At 40.1% G+C, this 21,675-nt stretch overlaps 1 protein-coding gene across 1 annotated transcript in view; it reads left to right on the top strand.

Moving 5' to 3' along the window:
* The window catches only part of LOC121868943 (SET and MYND domain-containing protein 4-like), a 123,838-nt gene that overhangs the window by 42,167 nt on the left and 59,996 nt on the right, over positions 1 to 21,675 (top strand). The window contains exon 4 of the mRNA XM_042369975.1: positions 11,975 to 12,102. Coding sequence (XP_042225909.1) covers positions 11,975 to 12,102 — 128 coding nt within the window. The remainder of the gene's footprint in view (positions 1 to 11,974; positions 12,103 to 21,675) is intronic.

The following is a 21,675-nucleotide window of genomic DNA, read 5'->3' as shown; positions in this document are numbered from 1 at the left end:
TATGTTACTGTGGTGGTTGTGATATTAATGTGGTGTTTGGGTGATGTTAGTGTGGTGGTTATGTGATGTTAGTGTTGTGGTTATATGATATTAGTGTTGTGGTTGTGTCATGGTGGTGTGGTGGTTGTGTGATGTTAGTGTGGTTGTTGTGTGATGTTAGTGTGGTTGTTGTGTCATGTTAGTTTGGTGGTTGTGTGATGTTAATATGGTGGTTGTTAGTGTGCTGGTTGTGTGATGTTAATGTGGTGGTTATTAGTGTTTTCTTTGCGTGATGTTAGTGTGGTGGTTGTGTGAGTGTATTGTAGTGCAATTCTGTTACTGTGGTGGTTGTGTGATATTAGTGTGGTGGTTGTGTGATGTTTGTGTAGTGGTTGTGATATGTTCGTTTGGTGGTTGTGTGATGTTAGTGTGGTGGTTGTGTGACGTTAGTGTTGTGGTTGTGTGATGTTAGTTTGGCGGTTTTGTGATATTAGTCTTTTAGTTGTTTAATGTTGGTGTGGTGTTTGTGAGATGTTAATGTTGTGGTTCTGTGGTGTCAGTGGGGTGGTTGTGTGATATTAGCCTTGTGGTTGTGTGATGTTAGTGTGGTGGTTGTGTGATGTTCGTGTGGTGGTTGTGTGATGTTAGTGTGGTGGTTGTGTGATGTTATTGTTGTGGTTGTGTGATGTTAATGTGGTGGTTTTTGATATTAGTGTTGTGTTTGTGTGATGTTGGTGTGGTGGTTGTGATTTTTTAGTGTGATGGTTGTGTTATGTTAGTGTGGTCGTTGTTTGATGTTAGTCTGGTGGTTGTGTGATATTAGTGTGGTGATTATGTGATGTTAGTTTTGTGGTTGTGTAATGTTGGTGTGGTTGTTGTGTGATATTAGTGTTGTCGTTGTGTAATGTTAGAGTGGTGGGTGTTTGATGTTTGTGTGGTGGTTGTGTGACGTTAGTGTTGTGGTTGTGTGATATTAGTTTGGTGGTTGTGTGATGTTTGTGTAGTGGTTGTGATATGTTCGTTTGGTGGTTGTGTGGTGTTAGTGTGGTGGTTGTGTGACGTTAGTGTTGTGGTTGTGTGATGTTAGTTTGGCGGTTTTGTGATATTAGTCTTTTAGTTGTTTAATGTTGGTGTGGTGTTTGTGAGATGTTAATGTTGTGGTTCTGTGGTGTCAGTGGGGTGGTTGTGTGATATTAGCCTTGTGGTTGTGTGATGTTAGTGTGGTGGTTGTGTGATGTTCGTGTGGTGGCTGTGTTATGTCAGTGTGTTGTTTCTGTGATGTTTCTGTGGTGGTTGTGTGAGGTTAGTGTGGTGGCTGTGTTATGTTAGTGTTTAGTTTGTGTGATGTTAGTGTGGTGGCTGTGTTATGTTAGTGTTTAGTTTGTGTGATGTTAGTGTGGTGGCTGTGTAATGTTAGTGTGGTGATTGTGTGATGTTAATGTGGTGGTTGTGTGATGTTAGTGTTTTGGCTGTGTTATTTTATGTGTTGTGGTTGTATGATGTTAGTATGGTGGTTGTGTGATTTTAGTTTTTTGGTTGTGCGATGTCAGTGTGGTGGTTTTGTGATGTTAGTGTGGTGGCTGTGTTATGTTTGTATGGTTTTTGTGTGATCTTAGTGTGGAGGTTGTGTTATTTTAGTGTGATGGTTGTGTTATGTTAGTATGGTGGTTGTGTGATGTTTGTGTTGTGGTTGTGTGATACTTTCGTATGGTGGTTGTGTGATGTTAGTGTTGCTGTTGTGTAATGTTAGTGTGGTGGTTGGGGGATCGGTGGTAGAAGCGGTACCATTCTTGCCTCGCAAGCGAGATGTCACTGGTTCGATTCCCGGGCCGGTGGAAGTTGTTTGGACTTACTTCCTAGCCCCCATTAGTCCCTGTTCACCTAGCAGTAAAGTAGGTACCTGTTGTAGGTCGAAAGTTGCGAATTCGTATTCAGGGAAAGTTGTTGGAGCTTCCAATAACTTGATGACATAAACCACTGACTCTTCAGGCTTCTATGCCCTTAACTCATGAGACATAAAGGCAAGCATGAACTTAGCATGCTTCCCTGTTGGGCTCTGTAAAACGCTTTTGCGCTTCACCTTACACAAGGATGTAGGGGAGTGCCCAATAAAAAAAAAGTGTGATGGTTGTGTGATGTTAGTGTGGTTGCTGTGTTAGGTTAGTGCTGTGATTGTGTGATGTTAGTGTGGTGGTTGTGTTATGTTAATAGGGTGGTTGTGTGATGTTATTGTTGTGGTTGTGTGATGTTAATGTTGTGGTTTTTTGATGTTAGTGTTGTGTTTGTGTGATGTTAGTGTGGTGGTTGTGTTTTTTTAGTGTCATAGTTTTGTTATGTTAGTGTGGTCGTTGTGTGATGTTAGTCTGGTGATTGTGTGATGTCAATGTGGTGATTGTGTTGTAAGTGGTTGTTGTGTGATGTTACTGTGGTGGTTTTTAGTGTGAGGTTTGTATGATGTTAGTGTGGTGTTGGTATGAGGGTGTGGAGGTTGGGCAATGTTAGTGTGGTGGTTGTATGATGTTGGTGTTGTGGTTTTGTGATGTTTGCCTGGTGGTTGTGTGATGTTAGTGTGGTGGTTGTGTGATGTTAGTGTGGTTGTCGTTTGATGTTAGTGTGGTGATTGTGTGATGTAAGTGGTGGTTGTGTGATGTTAATGTGGTGGTTGTTAGTGTGAGGGTTGTATGATGTCAGTGTGGTGGTTGTGTGATGTTAGTGTGGTGGTTGTGTGATGTTAGTGTGGATGTTGTGTGATGCTAGTGTGGTGGTTGTGTGATGTTAATGTGGTGGTTTTTGGTGTGGTGGTTGTGTGATCTTGCTATTCTGGTTGTGTGATGTTAGTGTGCTGGTTGTGTGATGTTAGTGTGGTGGTTGTGTTATGTTACTGTGGTGGTTGTGTGATGTTAGTGTATTGGTTGTGTGATGTTAATGTGGTGGTTGTGTGATGTTAGTGTAGAGGTTGTGTTATGTTAGTGTGGTGGTTGTGTTATTTTAGATTGATGATTGTGTTAAGTTAGTGTGGTGGTTGTGTGATGTTAGTGTGGTGGTTCGGTGATGTTAGTGTGGTGGTTATCTTATGTAATTGTGGTGGTTGTGTGATATTAGTTTTGTGGTTGTGTGATGTTAGTGTCGTGGTTGTGTAATGTTAGTGTGGTGTTTGTGTGATATAAGTGGTGGTTGTGTGATGTTAATGCGGTGGTTGTAAGTGTGAGGGTTGTATAATATTAGTGTGGTGGTTGTATGATGTTACTGTGGTGGTTGTGTGATGTTATTGTGGTTGTCGTTTGATGTTAGTGTGGTGATTGTGTGATGTAAGTGGCGGTTGTGTGATGTTAATTTGGTGGTTGTTAGTGTGAGGGTTGTATAATGTTAGTGTGGTGGTTGTGTGATGTTAGTGTGGTGGTTGTGTGATGTTAATGTGGTGGTTTTTGGTGTGGTGGTTGTGTGATCTTCCTATTCTAGTTGTGTGATGTTAGTGTGCTGGATGTGTGATGTTAGTGTGGTGGCTGTGTACTGTTAGTGTGATGTTAGGGTGGTTGTTGTGTGATGTTAGTGTGGTGATTGCATGAGTATACTGTAGTGTAATGATGTTACTGTGGTGGTTGTGTGATATTAGTGTGGGGGTTGAGTGATGTTAGTGTGGTGGTTGTGTGATGTTACTGTGGTGGTTGTGTGATGTTAGTGTATTGGTTGTGTGATGTTAATGTGGTGGTTGTGTGATGTTAGTGTAGAGGTTGTGTTATGTTAGTGTGGTGGTTGTGTTATTTTAGATTGATGATTGTGTTAAGTTAGTGTGGTGGTTGTGTGATGTTAGTGTGGTGGTTCGGTGATGTTAGTGTGGTGGTTATGTTATGTAATTGTGGTGGTTGTGTGATATTAGTTTTGTGGTTGTGTGATGTTAGTGTCGTGGTTGTGGAATGTTAGTGTGGTGTTTGTGTGATATAAGTGGTGGTTGTGTGATGTTAATGCGGTGGTTGTAAGTGTGAGGGTTGTATAATATTAGTGTGGTGGTTGTATGATGTTACTGTGGTGGTTGTGTGATGTTATTGTGGTTGTCGTTTGATGTTAGTGTGGTGATTGTGTGATGTAATTTGGTGGTTGTGTGATGTTAGTGTGGTGGTTGTGTGATGTTAATGTGGTGGTTTTTGGTGTGGTGGTTGTGTGATCTTCCTATTCTGGTTGTGTGATGTTAGCGTGCTGGATGTGTGATGTCAGTGTGGTGGCTGTGTAGTGTTAGTGTGATGGTTGTGTGATGTTAGTGTGGTTGTTGTGTGATGTTAGTGTGGTGATTGCATGAGTATACTGTAGTGTAATGATGTTACTGTGGTGGTTGTGTGATATTAGTGTGGGGGTTGGGTGATGTTAGTGTGGTGGTTATGTGATATTAGTGTGGTGGTTGTGTGATGTTAGTGTTGTGGTTGTGACATGTTAGTGTGGTGGTGCGATGTTTGTGTGGTGGTTGTGTGATGTTGGTGTTATGGTTGTGTGATGTCAGTGTGGTGGTTGTGTTATGTTAGTGCGGTCGTTGTGTGATGTTAATGTTGTGGTTGTGGGATCTTAATGTGGTGGTTGTTAGTGTTGTGTTTGAGTGATGTTTGTGTGGTGGTTGTGTGAGTATACTGTAGTGTTATGATGTTACTGTGGTGTTTGTGTAACGTTAGTGTGGTGGTTGGGTGATGTTAGTGTGGTGATTGTGTGATGTAAGTGGTAGTTGTGTGATGTTAATGTGGTGGTTGCTAGTGTGGTGGTTGTATGATGGTGTGGTGGTTGAGCGATGTTAGTGTGGTGGTTGTGCGATGTTAGTGTGGTGGTTGTGTGATGTTAAATTGGTGGTTATGTGATATTAGTGCAATGGTTGTGTTATGTTAGTGTGGTGGTTGTGTTATTTTAGTTTGATGATTGTGTTATTTTAGTGTGGTGGTTGTGTGATGTTAGTGTGGTGGTTCTGTGATGTTTGTGTGGTGGTTATGTGATGTTAGTGTGGTTGTCGTTTGATGTTAGTGTGGTGATTGTGTGATGTAAGTGTGGTTGTTGTTTGTTGTTAGTGTGGTGATTGTGTGATGTTGGTGTGGTAGTTTTGTGATGTTAGTGTGGTTGTTGTTTGATGTTAGTGTGGTGGTTGTGTGATGTTCGTGTAGCGGTTGTGTGATGTTTGTGTGGTGGTTGTATGATGTGAGTGTGGTGATTGTGTGATGTAAGTCTTGGTTGTGTGATGTTAATGGGGTGGTTGTTAGTGTGGTGGTTGTATGATGGTGTGGTGGTTGTGCGATGTTAGTGTGGTGGTTGTGTGATGTTAGTGTGGTGGCAGTGTGATGTTAGTGTGGTGGTTGTATGAAGTTGGTGTATTGGTTGTGTGATGTTAATGTGGTGGTTATGTGATGTTAGTGTAATGGTTGTGTTATGTTAGTGTGATGGTTGCGTTATTTTAGTTTCATGTTTGTGATATTTTAGTGTGGTGGTTGTGTGATGTTAGTGTGGTGGTTCGGTGATGTTAGTGTGGTGGTTTTGTGATGTTAGTGTGGTTGTCATTTGATATTAGTGTGGTGATTGTGTGATGTAAGTGGTGGTTGTTAGTGTGAAGGTTGTATGATGTTAGTATGGTGGTTGAATGATGTTGGTGTGGTGGTTTTGTGATGTTAGTGTGGTGGTTGTGTGATGTTAGTGTGGTGGTTGTGCGATGTTAGTGTGGTTGTCGTTTGATGTTAGTGTGGTGATTGTGTGATGTAAGTGGTGCTTGTGTGATGTTAATGGGGTGGTTGTTAGTGTGAGGGTTGTATGATGTTAGTGTGGAGGTTGTGTGATGTTAGTGTGGTGGTTGTTTTATGTTCGTGTAGTGGTTGTGTGATGTTAGTGTGGTTTTGTGTGATGTTAGTGTGGTGGTTGTATGATGTTGGTGTTGTGGTTTTGTGATGTTAGTGTGGTGGTTTTGTGATGTTAGTGTGGTGGTTGTGTGATGTTAGTGTGGTTGTTGTGTGATGTTAGTGTTGTGGTTGTGTGATGTTCGTGTAGTGGTTGTGTGATGTTAGTGTGGTTGTTGTGTGATGTTGTGGTGGTTGTATGATATTGGTGTTGTGGTTTGTGATGTTAGTGTGGTTGTTTTGTGATGTTAGTGTGGTGGTTGTTGTGATGTTAGTGTTGTGGTTGTGTGATGTTCGTGTAGTGGATGTGTGATGTTAGTGTGGTTGTTGTGTGATGTTAGTGTGGTGGTTGTATGATATTGGTGTTGTGGTTTTGTGATGTTAGTGTGGTTGTTTTGTGATGTTAGTGTGGTGGTTGTTGTGATGTTAGTGTGGTTGTTGTTTGATGGGAGTGTGGTGGTTGTGTGATGTTCGTGTAGTGGTTGTGTGATGTTAGTGTGGTGGTTGTATGATGTTGGTGTGGTGGTTGTGTGATGTTCGTGTAGTGGTTGTGTGACGTTAGTGTGATTGTTGTGTGATGTTAGTGTGGTGGCTGTTTAATCTTAATGTGGTGGTTTTTAGTGTGGTGGTTGTGTGATGTTCCTATTCTTTGTGTGTGATGTTGGTGTGGTGGTTGTGTGATGTTAGTGTGGTGGTTGTGTTATGTTAGTGTTTTGGTTGTGTGATTTTGTGTGGTGGTTGTGTGATGTTAATATGGTGGTTGTTAGTGTGGTGGATGTGTGATGTTAATGTGGTGGTTATTAGTGTTTTGTTTGCGTGATGTTAGTGTGGTTGTTGTGTGAATGTACTGTAGTGTAACTATGTTACTGTGGTGGTTGTGATATTAATGTGGTGTTTGGGTGATGTTAGTGTGGTGGTTATGTGATGTTAGTGTTGTGGTTATATGATATTAGTGTTGTGGTTGTGTCATGGTGGTGTGGTGGTTGTGTGATGTTAGTGTGGTTGTTGTGTCATGTTAGTTTGGTGGTTGTGTGATGTTAATATGGTGGTTGTTAGTGTGCTATTTGTGTGATGTTAATGTGGTGGTTATTAGTGTTTTCTTTGCGTGATGTTAGTGTGGTGGTTGTGTGAGTGTACTGTAGTGCAATTCTGTTACTCTGGTGGTTGTGTGATATTAGTGTGGTGGTTGGGTGATCTTAGTGTGGTGGTGCGATGTTAGTGTGGTGGTTGTGTTTTGTTGGTGTTCTGGTTGTGTGATGTTAGTGTGGTGGTTGTGTTATGTTAGTGCGGTGGTTGTGTGAGTGTACTGTAGTGTAATTATGTTACTGTGGTGGTTGTGATATTAATGTGGTGTTTGGGTGATGTTAGTGTGGTGGTTGTGTTATGTTAAGGTGGTTGTGTGTGATGTTATGTGTGGTTGTGTGATGTTAGTGTGGTGGTTGTGTGATGTTAGTGTGGTTGTTGTGTGATGTTAGTTTGGTGGTTGTGTTATGTTAATATGGTGGTTGTTAGTGTGGTGGTGTGATGTTAATGTGGTGGTTATTAGTGTTTTCTTTGCGTGATGTTAGTGTGGTGGTTGTGAGTGTACTGTGTGTAATTATGTTACTGTGGTGGTTGTGTGATATTCGTGTGGTGGTTGGGTGATGTTAGTGTGGTGGTTGGGTGATGTTAGTGTGGTGGTTGTGTTTTGTTGGTGTTGTGGTTGTGTGATGTTAATGTGGTGTTTGTGTTATGTTAGTGCGGTGGTTGTGTGATGTTAGTGCGGTTGTTGTGTGATGTTAGTGTGGTGGTTGTGTTATGTTAATGTGGTGGTTGTGTGAAGTTAGTGTGTTGGTTGTGTGATGTTAATGTGGTGGTTATGTGATGTTAGTGTAATGGTTGTGTTATGTTAGTGTGATGGTTGCGTTATTTTAGTTTCATGTTTGTGATATTTTAGTGTGGTGGTTGTGTGATGTTAGTGTGGTGGTTCGGTGATGTTAGTGTGGTGGTTTTGTGATGTTAGTGTGGTTGTCATTTGATATTAGTGTGGTGGTTGTGTGATGTTAATGTGGTGGTTGTGTGATCTTAATGTGCTGGTTGTTAGTTATGTGTTTCCGTGATGTTAGTGTGGTGGTTGTGTGAGTATACTGTAGTGTTATGATGTTATTGTTTTGTTTGTGTGACGTTAGTGTGGTGGATGGGTTATGTTAGTGTGGTGGTTATGTGATGTTAGTGTGGTGGCTGTGTGATATTAGTGTTGTGGTTGTGTGATGTTAATGTGGTGGTTTTGTTATGTTAGTGTGGTGGTTGTGTGATGTTAGTGTTGTGGCTGTGTGATGTTACTGTTGCTGTTGAGTGATGTTTGTGTGGTGGTTTGTGTGATGTTAGTGTGGTAGGGTAGGGTAGGGTAGGCATCAGGATTTAGTGTGGCAGCACACATTATTGTCAAGAGATATTGATTTCCTTTAGGAGTCTTGGGCAATTTTTTCAAATGGCTCAGAAACTTCAGGAATGGTTTTAAGTGAGCTGGAGGAATGACTTGGTTGGGTTTAACGTCCACCTGGCATACATGGCGAGATTTTACAAAGGTATTGACGCTATTTTTTATGCCAGGCCAATAGTAAGATTGAAGTAGTTTCTTGTAGGTCTTGAGAATTCCTAAATGTCCGGACAGTCCATCGTAGGCCAACTCCATGAGACTTACGAATAGACTTACTACAATTGGTGTTTCAGACTACGTATCTAAGTTCTTTAACTCTGGAGGTCTATACATTCTCATCAAGGCTCCATTACTTAAATAAAATCAAGGTGTTTTGGCAGAGGGTTTGCCGTCTATAGTAATGAGTCTACGTACACTTAGCCAAAGAGAGATCATCATCTTAAGCTTCGATCAAATTTTCTCGTGTGATAAGTCTAGAGTGAAGTTTATCTTTGAGTTGAACTGAAAGGAGAACATTCGCAAGGGGGTGTTTCTGGGATCTTGTGACTGCGCATACAGGAAAGAGATGCAGTTTCTCTTAATCTAACGGTTTAGTGGGGCTTTTTGACAATGGTTTTTCAACAACATTTAAGTTTGGAACCACTAAACTTCCTTCTAAATCCTTTCCCCAAATCAAACTTACCCCCTTAATGGGAAGTTCTTTCTCTCCGATGCCAACTTCTACTTCGCCCTTTACAATATCACATTTCAAGAAAATTTTGGCTAGGCTTAATAAAGGTTGAGCAGACAAGTCTTGCAGAATTACTTTCTCTCCGGTATACCCTTTCTCAATTCACGGGAGGCTTTTTTGAATAAGATGCTTTGAGCAGCCCCCGTGTCTCAAAGAATTGTAATGGGAAAAGTGTTACTGTTCTTGGTAAGATAAATTTTACCCCGCATTTTAAAATCAATAAAAGGGTCTTTTTGAGATGCTAGTATGTTTATATTGGTCACAGGTTTAAAGTTCTTTAAGGTTTCTCCAGATTTAACGTGGGAAGGGTTAGTCGGGCTCTTGCTTTGACTTGCTTGGTCCGCGACTTTACATGTAGGATCACGACACTTCTCTAGAGGAAGACTTTACATTGGGTGGATTATTTCTATCTCTGTTCGCAAATGATCTCTGTATTAGAGCGAAAGAATCGGCTATTTGGGCAGCTTTTATGAGCTCTGGTTCTCCTTTCTCCTCTACGTGCATCAAGATATTAAAAGGTAGCTTCCGAGAACGTGGCTGTTTCAGTCGCTTCGAGCCATTTTTTTTTACAGATTCTAAGTTTGTTAGTAGCGATTTCTACGTATGTACTGGCAAGGGGTGTATGACCTAAATCGCTGTCTATATCCATCTGGAGTTATCGAGTAAGCGTCTAGAATACTCTTCTTGACAAATTCGTAATCGTCTACCGAATCCAAATTTGAAAATGTGAGGGCAGCTTTGCCAACAAGCTTAGCCTGGAGAAGCCAGGTCCATTCCTCTTTGGGCCATTTTGAATGTTTCGCAATTTTCTCAAATGTTCGGAAAGCTCCGTCAGGATCGTCTTCATTAAAAGGGGGACTAATGAAATATTCTTGGCTAAGTTGAAAGAACTACGTTTATCATCTACTTTAACTTTTTTACTTCAATTTTTTTACGCTCTAATTGCACTTCCCTGGGTCGTAACATTCAGTATGCAGACGACCTCACCCATGTCGCTCACTCTGAACGCAACCTACAGGCGATCCTGAACACCTATGCAGATGCGTATGCCTACTTCGGCCTTGAGGTGAATGCACGTAAGACTCAGATTCTCTTTCAGCCTGCCCCTGGTTCATTTACATCTCCACCATCCATCCAGCTTAACGGTACTACTCTCTATAATATTACCCATAACTAATACCTTGGTTCCCACCTGTCTACCACCGCGGACATCAATGAGGAGATTCAGCATCCGTCCAGATGTGCATCTCAAGCCTTTGGTAGACTCCATACCCGTGTGTTCAACTGTAGGGAGCTGAAATTATTTACTAAATTGCAGGTGTATCGAAGCACCTGAAGGCAGGTAGTCTACGTTCTCTCCTCCGAGTTTGCTGAGAAGACAAGAGAATAAATGCCAGCATTTTCATTGACAGAAACTGCAGGGGCATCGAGGCTACCGTTATCCATGAACAACTACCTTGGACTACCCATGGACGACATTAGACTGCCAAAGCAGCTATTTTATAGTCACTTAACGAATGGTAAACGTAATGCTGGGGGACAACGGAAAATGTATAAGAATAGTCTCAAGACAAACCTGAAAAGTGCCAAATCGAACTCTCACCTTGGAGACGATTACTCCACACCGTAGCGCCTGGAGGAGCACCACACTCTTTGTCAATACTTTCGATTTAGCTCGACCGCATACCGAGGCAGACAAGCGCCAGTGCCGGAAAGAAGCTGCCGCCGCCCCTCCCGCACTAGATGTACTCCTCTACATGTGCGACAGAGAAATCGTGATGGGAATGACGATGAAACTGTATTCGCCAGAGTCTTAAAACTACTACAATAACTAAACAACCACCTCACTAACTTCACACAGTTACCACCCTAATATCACTGCACTACAGTACACTCACACAGCCACTACACTAAAATCACACATTTTCCACAGAATCACCACACTAACATCACACATCCTCCACATTAACATTACAGAGTCACCAAACTAACATAATCACACGGTAGTGTGCTAACACAACAACCACACTAACGTCACACTTTCACCACAATAACATAATTACGATTGATTATACTCACACAGACACTCCACTAACATCACACATTTACCACAGAATCTCCACACTAACATCGTTCACCCACCAAACTAATATCATCACAGTGTCACCACACTAACATCACACAGTGTCACCACATTAAAATTATTACACTACAGCATACTCAAACACCCACCATTCTAACATCATTACTGGCCTTCTGGGACTATTCCTTGCCACTGGGTCATGCAACTCGTTAATTTAGGGTTTGGTTATTGTGTTGGCGACAGCTTCTGCACCATCCTCGAACACGAAGGGCAACATTATTATTACTTCGAGCTACTTTACTGCCTTATGTTATTATGCATCATATTAATTGTATATGTAACTGTCTTTGTGATTTTTTTATGTTGTTGTCTTAGACTTAAGTATAACTAGTTACAAGTAAAATATAATTATCTTTTTGGCTTATTCCTTTTCATCACCATTTGTACCTTTGTCAGAAGCAAGACTATTTGGGTATACTATTTGTTTTCTATTTGTTGTTGAGAGTGTTGGAACTGACTATATCTAACCGAACCCTGTATCCTGACAGTTAAACTTCCATATGGAGTAAACAGGTCATGGCGTAGGGTTCCTTATCCAGTATTATATATAGCAATATATATTTATAAACTTCTCATCTATCTATCATTTTATCAATTTACTCATACGTCTATCATCACTATATTTATTCACACATCTTTTAGTGTTCAACAATCCGTTTACCAACCAATCTATTAACTAGTTTATCTATTTAATCAATTTTTTATCTCTCAAGGTGTCCACGTATTTATTTATCTATGAATCTGCTTGTTTATATATCAGTCAATTAATCCATCTATGTGTATCTGTCTACCTACAGATCAATTTACCTATTAATTTATATATCAATCTATGTTTCTACTTAACACAGGAGAGAGCCTCGCCCTTGCATTAGCCAACAGGTCAGCAGTATTGTACCACATGAAAGAGTATCAGCTGGCGCTCCACGACATACAACTGGCTCTCCAAGTCAACTACCCAATAAACCTCATCTATAAGGTCAATCTTCCTGTAAATATATAAATATATAATCATATAAAAGGTTTGATAGGTCATTTGATATATATATATATATATATATATATATATATATATATATATATATATATATATATATATATATATATATATATATATATATATATATATATATATATATATATATATATATATATATATGCTCGCGAAGATTCCCAAGCGCTTTCGTGTAATTCACATCTTCAGGGGTGAGTACAGACTAGAGAGAGAAATACAAATCAAGGTGTATATATACAGAGGAGGGTGAGACCAGGTCCACAATGGTCAGGTATTAGGTAATGACCCTACTAATCTTTAAATAGCACACAACGGTTGGTGGTCAGGTCAGATGGTCAAGTGACCCGGCCTTCTCACCTGATCACAAATCTTCTTAATTCAAAATTGTCCAGCTTGTACATGCCGTTACTCAAATTCATGTTGAATGCTGGTATGTTTAATAAGACTATTATTCTGCCCACCATAATAAAGTCAAACAGTCAGTATTTTCAACAATGTTTTTACGTGCCTTGAGAATTTGCAGTCCGGAATTCATCGATGAGGAATACAAATATATATATAATATTGGCTCAAACCTTAAATACCCTAGATCTTTCATAGACAAATGCCTAAACATTACTAAGAAAACTTTTTATAGAACTGATCCCAAGCCCACCCATGACCATAAGAATATCTTAATATTACCATTTCACAAAAATTTCTCACACATTCCTTCACAACTAAAAACCTGGAACGTCAATGTGGCATTTAAAAACTCATGCACTGTTAAACAAATGTTAATCAAGAACTCCCCCAACAACACAATTGGTTGCATTTATAAAGTTCCTTGCAAGGAATGTAATATGTTTTACTTAGGCCAGACAGGTAAAGATCTTGCAACTAGAATTAAACAACACAAATACAGTGTTAGGACAGGCCAGGAATCCAATGCTCTGTTTGTTCATTTGAGGGACAACAAGCATTGCATTGACTGGGATAATGCCTCCTCAATATTACCATGTAATTCAATTGATAGTAGGAACATCATAGAATCTAGTCTTATTAAACATACCGAAGCATTCAACATGAATTTGAGTAACGGCATGTACAAGCTGGACAATTTTGTAATTAAGAAGATTTGTGATCAGGTGAGAAGGCCGGGTCACTTGACCATCTGACCTGACCACCAACCGTTGTGTGCTATTTAAAGATTAGTAGGGTCATTACCTAATACCTGACCATTGTGGACCTGGTCTCACCCTCCTCTGTATATATACACCTTGATTTGTATTTCTCTCTCTAGTCTGTACTCACCCCTGAAGATGTGAATTACACGAAAGCGCTTGGGAACTTCGTGTTTTCTTCTTTCCTTGTGGTTATCAGCATATACCTGAATCACACGCACCTACAGTGATTTTGCATATATATATATATATATATATATATATATATATATATATATATATATATATATATATATATATATATACTTCATTTTTAGTCCATATAACACGCAGACTTTGAACATATAATCAACGACCTCACCAGCCAGGACTCGAACCCTCCGACCTACTGTGTGGGACCAGGGAACGCTACTGACCACGCCACAAAGTGACATGGTCGGTAGCGTTCCCTGGTCCCACACAGTAGGTCGAGGGTTCGAGTCCTGGCTGGTGAGGTCGTTGATTATGTGTATATATATATATATATATATATATATATAATCAACACCTCAACCCGCCAGGATTCGAACCCACGGCCCAGAAGCCTATGACTGTGACCGGGGAACGCTAACCGCTGGACCACACCAGGATACTAAAAGCAGTCCTAGACTTTGTTATATTTCACACAAAGCCTGTTCAACGAGCTTATGGCGCCGTGAACCTCTAATGGGGACCACCCGTATCACGTCGGTGGTCAGAGTAACGTTTTACCAAATCCGGCTTCGAAACACGAGGATCCATATATATTTCATTAGCCCAATAAAGCACGTGGACTTCTATATACAATCAACACCTCAACCCGCCAGGTTTCGGCCACATTATTCACCACCTGCAACTCTTGTAGAATTTCCCTTGACTGAAGGAACTGTGGATCGTCATTCCATTGGCTTGGATCTTTAGAGACGAATCCAGAATCCAGGAGCGTGGTTTGAGAGAAGCAGTTAGTATTTGTGGATGCAAGGTTTTTAAGCTCCAGTGATGGAATTTCCTCTTCTGTCACTTTCAGCTTCTTTGGACATTCCTTTTTCTCGTTCTTTCCCTTCATTGACTCAAGGATTTCTCTTTTCTCAGCCTACGAAACACTATCACTGAAGAGAGCCAGAGCTACTGACTCCTCACTTAAATACCAGAGATGCCGCTGGAAAGCCTTTGTTGCTGCCATTCCAACTGATTCATCTATTTTCTCACCATAGTAATGAAGTTCTTTGAGGAAGGATATATCATTGCTTGGAGCTTCAAACACTTCAGGAGCTTTGAACCACATTGGACCGTACACAAGAGCAACAAAAAGGGCCATGGTCTGATCCTTGATAGTTAGCTGGAACTGGGGCTGAAACATGAATATCTGGAGAGAGCATAATGCTTTAGACATCCAACGAGCATGGTGTACTGGGCCAGGCTTTCCAAAACGAATCCCTCGGGGCGGAGTCCCACCCAGGAATATCACACAAAGTTCCGTAAGTCGGAGGTAATCGTCCCGGGGCTGAGTCTGCTTGAGAGCCTTCATATAGTAGTCGATAACTTTTTGCTCCCATTCAGAATTTTCCTTCAACACTGCAGTGATATACCCATTAGTCTCTCCCGTCTTGAACTCCAACTGCTTGATTTGATGCCACTGCTTTTTAAACCTCTGGAACAAGAGAACATCAGGACCACTAGATGACCCATGAACGGCTTTGAAGACATCTCTAAGAACAATTTCCAAGATATGGTGTCTGCGAGGAAGGTATAGGAGATTTCTTCCCAATGTCTCTTCAATCAACGTACAAGCTCCACGAACATGACCAGTGTTAGCGGCAGTGGTGTCAAATCACATGGCGACAACCCGGTTATCGACATTCCAATCTTTCAAAGTATCCACTACAGCATTAGCTTGCGCCACTCCCGTTCCTGATAATAGGTGTAGAACGCCCAATAACTGGACATACCCTACTGAAGAGGATACAACTTTCCCTGAGATCAGTATTGAGAGTCGTTCAACAGATTCCTCTCCTGTTAGAGATGGAAGGAGCTTACCATCCCAATGAACCACAATTCCAGTCTTGGCTCCAGAGGATATGACAGTTTGCTTCACAGAAGCAGTGTGATCTCTGCGATATCGGATACGGGCTCTGGTGATTGTGGAACGGCTGATGGGCAGCTCACCAATGTTCCTTCCAAGGTCTGCTGGAGTAACTGCCACAATATATATATATATATATATATATATATATATATATATATATATATATATATATATATATATATATATATATATATATATATATATATATATATATATATATATATATATATATAGATATTGATATAGATATAGATATAGATATGGATATATAGATATAGATATAGATATATATATAGATATATATATTGATATAAATATAGATATAAATATATATATAAAAATATATATATAAAAATATATATATAGATATATATATAAATATATATATAAAAATATATGTACATATAGCCAAATCTATACACTTCAGGCAACTCTTTCACTGAGTTCAAGATTTCTTAAGAGCATTATAGGAGTTCCAATCTTGAGAGTGAGGTGGTGAGGAAGCATTCCAGCCGGCTCCAAAGAATTTAGGAATTATGCATGGTACTGGACTGCTTGGTCCTGGTCGATTACTGTATCAACGGATTTGAATGAGGTCTCACTGCCTGGAAGCTGTCTGAGTAGAGTCATGTTGATTTCAACCACTGTTTCATTCTTTGGTGCCAGAATTGCGCGTTCACGCAGCCACTTGTGATCCTTGTAGTGGTGGATAATGTTTGGGTAGACCATGTTAGTGAGCTCAGTTGAGGACTTTACAACATTTCCACATCCTTTTCAACCTCTGTGTGGTTTAACGGGTCGGATCGGGTAGGTTGTTTTTTTTTTAGATCCCCACATGACACTTGCTATCCATGCCAAGTTTTTTACGGGCGGCTCATTCGCTAGGCCACTGTAGGACGCCACCCTCTGTCTTCCATCAATAGTTCATTAACGGTGTATGTAAGCTCCACTACAACGGTACAGCAAAGTATATTTTTTAGCATTAAACTGTTATTAATTTATTGTCTAATCATCACTACATATAACACCACCCATCATCACTACATATAACACCACCCATCATCACTACATATAACACCACCCATCATCACTACATATAACATCATCAATCATCACTACATATAACACCATTCATCATCACTACATATAACACCACCCATCATCACTACATATAACACCACCTATCATCACTACATATAACACCACCCATCATCACTACATATAACATCATCAATCATCACTACATATAACACCATCCATCATCATCACTACATATAACACCATCCATCATCACTACAGATCGGTAAAGTAGGTTCCGAGATTCTCGTGCGGACACACAAACACACATACTTCTTTGTTATATATATGGTGAGGTGACCCGGTGAGAAGGCCGGGTCACCTGACCATCTGACCTGACCACCAACCGTTGTGTGCTATTTAAAGATTAGTAGGGTCATTACCTAATACCTGACCATTGTGGACCTGGTCTCACCCTCCTCTCTATATATACACCTTGGTTTGTATTTCTTAGTCTGGTATCATTTCGAAGACAGATTGTTAGAATCAGTTTTCTTTCCTTGTATATATATATATATATATATATATATATATATATATATATATATATATATATATATATATATATATATATATATATATATATATATATATATATATGCAAGTAAATCACTGTAGGTACGCGTGATCCAAGTATATGCTGTTAACCACAAGGAAACAAGAAAACACGAAGTTCCCAAGCGCTTTCGTGTAATTCACATCTTCATCAAAGATACAGATTCTGTCAAAATGAATTTGTGTAATGGAATGTACAAACTGGATAATTTTGTGATTAAGAAGATTTGTAACCAGGTGATAAGGTTGGATCATCTTACCCTATGACCTGACTGCTGTGCTTAGAGATGGCAGAGTAATTTTTTTTTATTAAGAAGATTAAGGGTCTCACTGCTTTATGACCGAAACATTGTGGACATCTGCTGTCCCCTATGGACTTGATCTCACTCTCCCCTACTGTATATATTAGCATTGTCGAGTTTTTCTCCTTAGTCTGTACTCACCCCTGAAGTTGTGAATTACACGAAAGCCTTTGGGAACTTCGTGATTTACTTGCATATACTGTATGATTTTTTCAAGATTTATCTTATCCACGTGTTCATTGTGGATCTACATGATATATACACACACACACACACACATATATCTATATCCATATATATATATATATATATATATATATATATATATATATATATATATATATATATATATATATATATATATATATATATATATATATATATATATATATATATATATATATATATATATGCAAGTAAATCACTGTAGGTGCGCGTGAACCAGGTATATGCTGATAACCACAAGGAAAAAGAAAACGCGAAGTTCCCAAGCGCTTTCGTGTAATTCACATCTTCAGGGGTGAGTACAGACTAAGGAGAAGTACAAAACAAGGTGTATATATACAGAGGAGGGTGAGATTAGGTCCGCAATGGTCAGGTATTAGGTAATGACCCTACTAATCTTTAAAAAGCATCGCAACGGTCGGTAGTCAGGTCAGAGGGTAAGGTGACCCAACCTTCTCACCTGGTTACAAATCTTCTTAATTACAAAATTGTCCAGTTTGTACATGCCATTACTCAAATTCATGTTGACTGCTTCGGTATGTTTAATGAGACTAGATTCTATAATGTTCCTACTGTCAATTGAATTACAAGGTAATATTGAGGAGGCATTATCCCAGTCAATGCAATGCTTGTTATCCCTCAAATGAACAAACAGAGCATTGGATTCCTGGCCCGTCCTAACACTATATTTATGTTGTTTAAGTCTAGTTACAAGATCTTTACCTGTCTGGCCTAAGTAAAACATATTACATTCCTTGCAAGGAACCTCATAAATGCAACCAATTGTGTTGTTGGGGGAGTTCTTGATTAACATTTGTTTAACAGTGCATGAGTTTTTAAATGCCACATTGACGTTCCAGGTTTTTAGTTGTAAAGGAATTTGAGAGAAATTTTTGTGAAATGGTAATACTAAGAGATTCTTATGGTCATGGGTGGGCTTGGGATCAGTTCTATAAAAAGATTTCTTAGTAATGTTGAGGCATTTGTCTATGAAAGATCTAGGGTATTTAAGGTTTGAGCCAATATTATAGATATATTTATATTCCTCATCAATGAATTCCGGGCTGCAAATTCTCAAAGGACGTAAAAAACTCATGCACTGTTAAACAAATGTTAATCAAGAACTCCCGATCTCGGTGGCCAGGAAACAGGTCCGCTTCAGTGTGAAGGCCAAGGTTTACTCCGAATCAAGGTCTATAGAAGAGGAGGTCATCACACACCTGACCCAAAATACGACCCAACCCCTGCATGACGTTACTGGCTGGAGAGGTCGAGAGACTGCCCCTTCAGTTAGCTGCAGCCACTACCGCGAAAACAGGTGTCCTCTGTTACAAAATGCCCGCTAGTTGTGTAATGTTTGGACGTAATTATTTGGTCAAACTTGAGGGAAATATTCACTTTCATACATTTCCTAAAGATGGAAAACTAAGATACAGTGGATTAACCTCTTCAAGAGAAACGACATCATTAATACTACTGTAGTGGATTTCGCCCCTACAAACGCTGTTTGTCGCTGCGTAGCCGACCCCACGAATTCCACAGTGTGTGCCTCGTGATTTAGGTCAACCAGCGCCGCCATACATCACTGAGCGGGGGTCAACTACTAAGCCACGCCTACCCCCGCTATTTAAGACCTGACCTCGTGGTGACCTGTCTCTTTCTACCTACACCAACCAGCCAGCAACACCACCTCCTCCTCCGCCGCTGCCTGGCGGGCCTCGCTCCTCCTCCGCCTGCCTGGCGGTCCTCGCTCCCGCCGGCGAGCATGGCGACCCACAAGCTGGTCCTTCTCTGAGCATCCTCACCAACCAGCTCTCTCTACATCACGCTTGTAACCATGCTGCCTTCCCAGCACCAAGCTGCATTGTACATCCAATACAATATGTATACAGAGAGCACATTGTGAGTTTCCTTTCTCCATCCCATCCTGAGTGTGAACCAAACAACCTATACCCCACACTACTAATGCTCCAATATGCTCGGTGGGCATTGAACATCGTTGCCAGAGGCTGACAGAATCTGTAGTCCACTGTAAAAATATTTTGATAACTATTGAATATGAATTTTATATGTTTTTCATACGTTTACAATACATTTAGCATTAGAGATTCAGTAAATAATGTCAAAAGCAAATAAATCTCTATGCCCTGGTAGTGCCATATAATGAAATAGAAATTCTGTCAACCTCTGGCAATGAGTTTTCAGGGCAGGCTCCCTTATCCTCCCCTTCTCACTTCGTGCCCCCCTCCTTCTCTCGCTATTCATCTATGCCCTATCTGTCATAGAAATATAAATAGTTGCAGACAAGTCAGCGGCTGTCATTAGATACATAGTGTTTGTAGTGAGAGACGAGGCCAAAGGAGGAAGGTGCAAGAAAATGAGTCTTCATGGGCGTCTGATATACTGTACTGCAAGAGAAAGAACCTGGAGAAGAGAGACCTGTTCTGATCACTGGAGAACTGACCTACAATGCCAGCTGGTTGAGGACGGGGGAATAAGAGGATTTATTTGCATGAACAGATAGAAAATGCTGTTATTAAGGCTACTGCTACTACTAAAGATGTTCTTAGTAGTTATTTTTCCTCTTCTCAAGTTAATTTTTTTCTTGACTGGTATCCCTGTAATATATTGATCTGTGGAGGTTATCAGTCAAGCAGCTTAAGCCTGAAAGCTTATCGCTACTTGCGTGATGAAAGTAAATTTTCTTTTTGTTTGTGTGGTGACCTTGCTAGAGGAACGGTCATGACCGATTTAGCCCCCGGGAATTAACTGACAGTGCAACCATGGAAGTATTAGTTATGAACATCTCTGTGCTTCTTTGAAGGTTGAGGTAGAGAAGGTCAAGGGCTAAAACTTGAGGTTGAAGGAAGTGATTGAGAGGATAAAGGGGGAGGATACAAGACAGGGAGAGTCTGGTCTGATGACAACACAGAACAGTGAAAGGTAATGGGGAGATGAATGACAAAACTGGTGGTGAAGAAAGCCAAAAAGGTAATGACAACAGCAAAGTGTACTAACCTTTTTTCATGTCTGATAATGGTAATAAACCCATTATCTTCTTCAGTGCAGGAGACAATGATATTGGCCGGTGTAGGAGCGAAGAGCTCCTTGATAAGTTTAAGGCAGCTATTAATCATATGTAGTGCCCTGCCTAGAAAGGGAGTTGGCAATTGATGGTTGTCAAGGGCAGTTGGTGTCAACAGCTGTCTTGACAGATATTTTAAGTCAATATCAGTTCCATTCATCGACAACTGGGACAACTTCTATGGCAGAAGGGATATTTATGCTGGGGAATGGCTGGCAACCCTGGCTGGCTCTATCAAGAGGTCAATTCTAAAGATGTTAGAGTCTTTAAACTGCTAGGGGAACATGTGAGCATGTGGATCGAGTAGACTACACTGGGCATGGGTAAACAAAAGAAAGGTTATAGGGAAATCGTGCTAGGAATGATGTTAAAACTAAGTTAGGCAGAGAATTAAGAACCAAACACGATAGAGAGAGAGAGAGAGAGGACTCGGATCCATCTTACTTAAATGTATACTCTGCAAAGAGTAGAAGCGTTAGAAATAAAATGGATGAAATCACTTGAGTTACTTGTCGAATACCAAATTAAAGGTTACAAATTATTCCATTCCAATAGGCAGATTAGTAAAGGAGGAGTGGTAGCAATCTATGTCAACGATAATTTGAAGTGTGAAATTAATAGAGAAATGAAAACTTAACTGAAAATAGAAACTATTTGGATAGAATTAAATCAATGATAGGGACAAAATAATCATAGGAGTAATATATAGACCTTAAACCTCGATAGGGCTAATGAACAACTTATTTTTGATGAAATAAGCATGGCATTCAGACAGCAAATTCTGTATACTAGGCGACTTTAACTTCAGTCAAATAGATTGGACCGAATTAAGGGTACCTCAGAAACAGAGTAGTTTCTTGAAACAGTTCAGGACTGTTTCTAAGACAACATATAGCCAAACCAACCTGGAGGAATAATATACATGATTTAGTTCTGGCAAACAGAGAAAACCTCATTCGTAATGTCGATATAGGGAGCGAACTAGCGAGCTAACAACGGCCTCAAAGAAGTAAGATTCAAAGTAGA

Source organism: Homarus americanus, unplaced genomic scaffold (assembly GCF_018991925.1).
Source record: "Homarus americanus isolate GMGI-L3 unplaced genomic scaffold, GMGI_Hamer_2.0 scaffold24694, whole genome shotgun sequence".
Lineage (NCBI taxonomy): Eukaryota > Metazoa > Arthropoda > Malacostraca > Decapoda > Nephropidae > Homarus > Homarus americanus.
Note: the sequence above shows the minus strand (reverse complement) of the source record. Positions and strands in the feature narration are given on the sequence as shown.